At 37.5% G+C, this 8,640-nt stretch overlaps 1 protein-coding gene across 1 annotated transcript in view; it reads right to left on the bottom strand.

The window, feature by feature from the left end:
- LOC144453123 (potassium voltage-gated channel subfamily KQT member 1-like) overlaps window positions 1-8,017 on the bottom strand; it is a 112,776-nt gene extending 104,759 nt beyond the window's left edge. The window contains exon 1 of the mRNA XM_078144400.1: window positions 7,671-8,017. Coding sequence (XP_078000526.1) covers window positions 7,671-8,017 — 347 coding nt within the window. The remainder of the gene's footprint in view (window positions 1-7,670) is intronic.
- Window positions 8,018-8,640: the final 623 nt, after the last annotated feature.

Below are 8,640 nucleotides of genomic sequence, written 5' to 3'. Positions count from 1 at the left end.
AATTCTCAGAAAAGGCACTTAAGAAAAGAAATAAACTTTAAACTTTTTTTAAAGAAAATTATAAACATGTAGATATAAATTTATGAATTCATAAAATTTGATATAAATGATCATAATCATAAAATATTTCATACATAAAGTTATATCCATCTATCTATCATAATCATGAATATTTGATGTTTTGAACGAAGCTTTACAGCTCTGAAAAAACAAGATGAATAGTAAAAATTATCGCCAAAACCCTGCAGCAAGAATAAAATTTCATGTAAAACAATAATTTTTCATAAAGTTTGTTCATATTTCATATTTCTGACTTATTTAATATATTGTTGTACATGTTCTTGCTGATCCATGTTTGGTTGCCTAGTAACCAAACTATCAATATCTCACAAATTTATCATTTGTTGACAAAACAAGTAATCAGGTCTGTAGCAGATCATTTTTCACAATTTTTGGCAATATTTCTGTCTTATTTATCTACTCACTAAAGCATGAATTATTTCTCTAGTAATCAAATTTCATCTTACAAATTTACATTTTGTTATCAAACAATTCACGTCATACTTAATTCGTGACTGTTTACACATGGGCATCAAGCTGGTGTAAACAATACTATCCCTTCTAATTACATGTTGACAAACAAGTAATCCATTCATACTAATATTACTTTGATTCAAGACTGTTTACACAAGGACATCAAGCTGGCGCAAACATAATCTAGCGACCATACATGGCTTCGGGTTTCAAGATCTCAAAGTCACAGTTGGCCTCTAGACTTGTGTAAACAATACATGGCGATTAATAAACATCTTTGAAATGTACGTATTGTTGACAAACAAATTGTTCTATGTTTACAAACAGACATCAAGCTGGTGTAAACAGTGCTAAATAAGGAGGTTAATTATCTAAGTAGCCAGATTTAAATATCACCAGTAAAGATTTAGTTCAACAGATAATTATAATATATTGGCGAAAAAATACTGAAAAGTGACGGCTACTGAGTATTAGTTTTTTGTGACTTTAACTAATATTAAAACTAGGCAAAGCCCATAAGCTCGCACAGGGTAGATTCATTTGTGACCGACTGCCTCAAGATGATATCGTAGATAGCGCCCTCCGTGTGGAGAAGACGCATAACATATAGAATGCACATGCGTAGTTATTGCACCGCAATGCGTCCTTCGGTAAACCACCAAAAAAACATCGCATCGTTTATAGGATGCGCATGCGTACTAACTAGTCACTGAGCCACTACGAGGCCGCTTCGTGGCCGCTGCACGAGCTATACATGTCTAACCTTGTTGACATGTACACAGGACTTAAATTTATGACATATTTATCCACAGGACATATCTAAAATTTGTTGATCATGTGATGAGATTGCCATATGTACAATTTTCATGTCGCAGACGTCAAAAAGAAAGACAGATGTGATATTATTCCTACGAGACAAGTACTTAACCAGTAAAAGCCTCGTAAAACAATTCCCTAAATAAATTACATTGGCAGAGATCTGCTGCTTGAATTTAGGTAAATATGTTATTTATCATGAATTTAATACGACTTATGACAGATGGTCTGTTGTATCTGGATGTATACAAGATAAGTCAATAAGGGAATAAAATGAATTAATGTTGCCTAATTATGAGATATTGATAGATTACTATTTGGGGATTTACTCGAGCGTTCTTGAGATCCAGGGTAATTTTATGTGTTCTCTGAGCACTAGTATCAGGGAACGATGGTTTGCTGTTGTTGCCATATTACGTTGTTCAACAGTATTGAGTATGAATTTTAGGGAGCTCTGTCCTGTAAAATGACTGCCAGGGGAACTCAGGTAGATTTTATTTACTTACCACCTTTAACAAAAACACTGGTAGGGAACCCCAGTAAAATGACTGGGGAACTCAGGTAGATTTTATTTACTTACCACCCTTAACAAAAACATTGGTAGGGAACCCTGGTAAAATGACTGGGGAACTCAGGTAGATTTTACCTACTTACCACCCTTAACAAAAACACTGGAAGGAACCCTGGTAAAATGACTGGGGAACTCAGGTAGATTTTACCTACTTACCACCCTCAACAAAGACACTGGAGGGAACCCTGGTAAAATGACTGGGGAACTCAGGTAGATTTTACCTATTTACCCACCCTTAACAAAGACACTGGAGGGAACCCTGGTAAAATGACTGGGGAACTCAGGTAGATTTTACCTACTTACCACCCTTAACAAAAACATTGGTAGGGAACCCTGGTAAAATGACTGGGGAACTCAGGTAGATTTTACCTACTTACCACCCTTAACAAAAACACTGGAGGGAACCCTGGTAAAATGACTGGGGAACTCAGGTAGATTTTACCTACTTACCACCCTTAACAAAAACACTGGAAGGAACCCTGGTAAAATGACTGGGGAACTCAGGTAGATTTTACCTACTTACCACCCTTAACACTGGTAGGGAACCCTGGTAAAATGACTGGGGAACTCAGGTAGATTTTACCTATGTACCACCCTTAACAAAAACATTGGTAGGGAACCCTGGTAAAATGACTGGGGAACTCAGGTAGATTTTACCTACTTACAACATACCACCCTTTTGATAAAAAAACATGGGTATATTATAAATAACTACAATGTACCAATTAACATCACGACACCACGTCAGAATACGTTGATGGATGACCACATTTATAGATTCATCAATATTATACCAAGTACATTAATAATCTGGTTTGTATTGTTTACGTTTTTTTACACCAACTTTCATATCATGATCCCATATGGAAGTTTCCAGAACTCTGCTTCTTTTGAGACGAAAAACACTAAATAATTTGTCACATCAGTGCAGGGATACACCACACACACCCCTGAGATACACCACACACACCCCTGAGATACACCAGACACACCCCCCTGAGATACACCACACACACCCCTGAGATACACCACACACACCTTAGATACACCAGACACACCCCTGGGATACACCACACACACCCCTAAGATACACCACACACACACCTGAGATACACCAGACACACCTGAAATACACCAGACACATGCCCCCTGGGATACACCACACACACCCCTAAGATACACCACACACACCCCTAAGATACACCACACACACACCTGAGATACACCAGACACACCCCTAAAATTAAGATACACCACACACACTCCTGGGATACCACCAGACACACACCTGAGATACACCAGACACACACCTGAGATACACCAGACACACACCTGAGATACACCAGACACACACCTGAGATACACCAGACACACACCTGAGATACACCAGACACACACCTGAGATACACCAGACACACACCTGAGATACACCAGACACACACCTGAGATACACCAGACACACACCTGAGATACACCAGACACACACCTGAGATACACCAGACACACACCTGAGATACACCAGACACACACCTGAGATACACCAGACACACACCCCTGGGATACACCACACACACACCTGGGATACACCACACACACACCTGAGATACACCAGACACACACCCCTGGGATACACCACACACACCCCTGGGATACACACACACCCCTGGGATACACCACACACACCCCTGGGATACACCAGATCGACACACACCCCTGGGATACACGTACCACACACACACCTGAGATACACCAGACACACACCATACACCAGACACACACCCCTGGGATACACCACACACACCCCTGGGATACACACACACCCCTGGGATACACCACACACACCCCTGGGATACACCAGACACACACCCCTGGGATACACCAGACACACACCCCTGGGATACACCACACACACCCCTGGGATACACCAGACACACCCCTGGGATACACCAGACACACCCCTGGGATACACCACACACACCCCTGGGATACACCAGACATGGACTCCTGTTGATATCCTTATATTGTAAATATACATAATTGTCAAAGTATAAATGACACGTACATGTAAATCTTTTGTTCTCTCATTTCACACGAATTTGAGTAGAAATATTTCATCCCTTTATTCTTAAAAAGGAGGAAAAATGACATTTACAGCATTTAGAATATTATCAACTCTACATACACACCATTTAAGTAATCCTACAAACTGTACTAACAACCACTTAATATTTATTGTAGGTTTTATGTATGGAAAGTTCTACCATTATGACACATCTAGTTGGTAAATACAACTCTAGTTTATCCATATTGTCAGAATTTTACTACCTGTAGCTACTTTTAAACAATCTCTGTTGAGCTATAGTTGTCTACATGTTCAGACATGTACAGTGTATAAATGTTTCTGTTTCCTTGTCTATAGTCTTTAATAGGTTCAACAGTTAGCACTGAACATGAAAGACTATGTTTTATATACATCATGTACAATGTACACTTTTGATTGAGTGAGTGAGTGAGTGAGTGAGTGAGTGAGTGAGTGAGTGAGTGAGTGAGTGAGTGAGTGAGTGAGTGAGTGAGTGAGTGAGTGAGTGAGTGAGTGAGTGAGTGAGTGAGTGAGTGAGTGAGTGAGTGAGAGAGTGAGTGAGTGAGTGAGTGAGTGAGTGAGTGAGTGAGTAAATGAGTGAGTGAGTGAGTGAGTGAGTGAGCGAGTGAATCAGTCAGTCAGTCAGTCAGTCAGTCAGTCAGTCTGAGTCAGTGAGTCATCAAATTAATAGCTGAAAGATTATTTTAATGATTTAGTTACTGACTTGCTGACTGACTGACTGACTGACTGACTGACTGACTGACTGAATGACTGACTGACTCGCTGACTGACTGACTGACTGGCTGATGTGCTGTCTGACTGACTGATTGATTGATTGATTGATTGATTGATTGATTGATTGATTGATTGATTGATTGATTGTACATCTTAATACAACGTATCTACATCCTGATGCACTGACGCTAACAGTCTATACCATCAAGTCAATGCAGTAAGGTTGTATCTGCTATGCAATTGTATAGGTAGATATGACCTTACTGCAATGACGCGACAATATCAAGTATTCATTTCATTTCATGCGCCCTTAAGTTGTATTGAAATAACTATACCCTGATATTGATTGGTCAAAACAGCACATTCTTACAACAGGTAATTCATAGACATAACGGACATTAAAAATAGGTTTCTACTCTCTTTTTATGATTTCACATTTATTCAATTTATGAGTCTACACTCATATCAGGTAGTCTCAGTTTCTAATATATACATATTTAAGTCACGTAGTAATATTACAAAGATCAGAACACGACAACTTTGCCACAAATTGACATTTTCTTTGACACGGCTAATGAATACACAGTATAAAACACGTGAACTAAGACCTACCTTGTCGATAAAGTTTGTTATATTAATTCAATCACAAGTATATTTCATCATAAATGTCACTTTTCATTTTTCTAATTACAATTCATAACTAACGATTGCTTCATCGGTTGTACAGTTGTCATGGTAACTGTTTGTTTTATATTTATTGTAGTGAATAATATAAAATTAGATGACTCTAGTGAACCTTATTCACCTTTCAGTTTCAATGATTTTTCTCAATCATTAAACTTACGACAGAAAGAAACGTACGATGATAACGATTTGATTATTTTATACAGAGGTATGAAAAGAAGTCTATTGTGAACATTCTTTGACACGACAATGTGTTTGGACAATTCTTTTATTTTACATACTAGCATCAAAGATTTGCATCGTGACATTTCTTTGGCAGTATATATTATCATGACCCATGCATATTGAGAAAGTTCTTGGATGTTAAATGTTAAATGTTAGTTGGCGAAATACATAAATACAAGTTATTTGGCATTATGTTGTCATGAAAAAAGTGTATTGCATCACATTTTTGATGTTTTAATTTTAGTATGCAAAATACGTAAATACAAGTTATTAAAAAGTGTATTGTATCACATTTTTGATGTTTTAATTTTAGTATGCAAAATACATAAATACAAGTTATTTGGCATTACGTTGTTATGAAAAAAGTGTATTACATCATATCTTTGATGTTTTAATTTTAGTATGCAAAATATGTAAAAACAAGTTATTTGGCATTGCGTTGTTATGAAAAGTGTATTGCATCACATTTTTGATGTTTTAATTTTAGTATGCAAAATACATAAATACAAGTTATTTGGCATTATGTTGTCATGAAAAAAGTGTCATACGTGTATAACGCCAGATAGCGTAAAAGATCTGTATCACAATGTTTCTTTGATGACAATTAACACGAAATACATATATTACAATAGTTGTTGATTCAACAATATTAATACAGGTTATAACTCAATCTTTATGAATACAATATTTTGACTGTAACTTTATAGCAGCATAAAAAGTATATATGTTTAATAAATTTTCATTGTAGTGGTTTTCGTTTCAATATATTTTACAAAACGAGTTTTGGCAATATGCAGAATTTTTATTAGTCACTATTGTATGAACTGCCTACATTTTTCAATGCCTTTAATAAAAATTGTCTGATAAATAACCAAGCCATGACAAAATATTTTGAACGCAAAGCTATGACAATCATGCTGGTATTAATGCTCAATATATTAAAACAAGACATCAAGAAAATGATGGCTTTCTCAATAAAAATCACATGTTCATTAATTGTGCCTTGGAGATACAGACAAAATGCATAGTGATGGAAAAAAGAATTGCTACATAGTATAACATTGTTGCCATATACGAATGTATGTGGTATTATCATTATGTGGTATTTCTCATAGATACATGTATCACGCCTGCTGTTTGATAAATTACCCAGTTTTGTAATGAATGAATGAATGGTGTGTATTTTACACTGAGTATAAATACGCCTACTAACAACGAAACAGTTTAGTTCATTTGTGTATCTCAAATTATTTTGTGTTATTACATGTATCATTTAACAATCTGGAACTCTACGGAGGCAAACATGACAAAAACTGAACAGACAAAAATGCTGGATGTCTTGGTACGCGACTATCACTCTACAAAAATGTCGCCAAGTTACTGGAAATGCATTGACACACAGGCTGCTTCAAATAAAACGTTCCTACGTCTATCGGCTTGCTATTTATCATTTGCGGTATGTATGGAGGTAATTAACATGACGGAAAATGGGGATTTGTGACAACTCTATTGTGGCAATTACGCGCTGTTAGATTAGACGACGTAACACTAATACGGCTCAGTTCAGTCAATGCCGGCCATCGCCTTTGTTTTCCATGACACTTCATTGTCCAAGAAACAATTGTCTGACATCACACTTCAACTATTATAACGGTGCGTTAAGTGGCATTAAGAGGGGTGTGTAGTACTGTCACAAATATATAATTTTCGTTCAAGAAAAGAGAAAGTCGTGTGCTCACATGTTAGTATTTCATGTCCTCAGACAAGATAGCACAAGTGAGGATATGTACGTGTTTTATTTTGGGGGGGTCACGGGTCAACGTACACGTTGTACACTGTACTACGAGATAAGATGTAATTGTAAGCTTTCAAGATGACATTGCTTTCATGCCGTATCTCTTACTGACTCTATTTTATGCTGGGAATTGGTGGCAAACGCGTAACAATTTGAGCGTTATTTCCTGTTATATCGTAGAGGAAATTACAACAATATGGGGAAAATAGCAAAAAATTTATCTTACTTACACAGTAAAATGATAGAGAAAACATTTCCATCCAGTTGGACGCTCAAGAAAATTGTAGACTCTGCCTTGCAAACTGGTTCGTACGTGTGGTTTGGTCGGAGCCAAGTGGTACGAATATTTCCTTTGAAAATCTCTCTCAGTAAAAGTAGTAGGAACAACACTTGGGCGATAATCAACTCCGCTATAATCTGAGGTGGAGCTGCCAAAATCGGGTTGAACGCCGCTAGCTGTTGAGCTTTTGGTTGAAACTTCGCTAGCTTTACGGTTTACCTTCACTTTCTTGTTGATAACAATGCCACCCACTGCAGCAGACGGAACGCCGGCGCGATCGGGATTCTCGCCGGACATTTTGAACAAATTCCTCGGTTTACATGATAACCAAGCTCCGTGTAGACTCTCCGGGACGCATCATCTCCGAGCTAGTGAACCTGTAATATAATCAGACTGCGGCATCGGGTCGAAATCAGCTTATAGATTTGAGTCGTATTTTCTTTCAAGCGTATGACATAGTGAATACATGCAAATGACCTAGAATCAACATCCACCAAGTTTGTCATGAATAATCAATTAATTAAATAGCCAATCGGAATGAAGTGTATGAGTGGCGCTAAGTCGTTCCATACTTTCTTGTTCAAAGCCCTCCCAGCTCATCAGCTACCACAGAGGCACTTATAAACTAGACTTCGCACAAATATCTGTATTTCAGTCACGTACGTATGGACATCGGACTGTTCTATTCTTTACAAGTCGCAGCGTTGCGTGGAACTTGAAGAGCTCATCGCGGCAATGCAATCTTTTACCTTCAAATGGAATATTATGCGATGATCGATGCTAAAAAGAAGTTGTACAAATATTTGTATATGTACCAGAGTTTTTTTAAAAGTGCAAACACAGACATTGAAACTTGTCAGGAAAAGGACAATTTGCCCATTATCCAACATGCCACGCGTATTCTCTCTCTCTCTCTCTCT

Source organism: Glandiceps talaboti, chromosome 23 (genome assembly GCF_964340395.1).
Source record: "Glandiceps talaboti chromosome 23, keGlaTala1.1, whole genome shotgun sequence".
In the NCBI taxonomy this organism is placed as follows: domain Eukaryota; kingdom Metazoa; phylum Hemichordata; class Enteropneusta; family Spengelidae; genus Glandiceps; species Glandiceps talaboti.
This window is presented reverse-complemented; position numbering and strand designations above follow the sequence as displayed.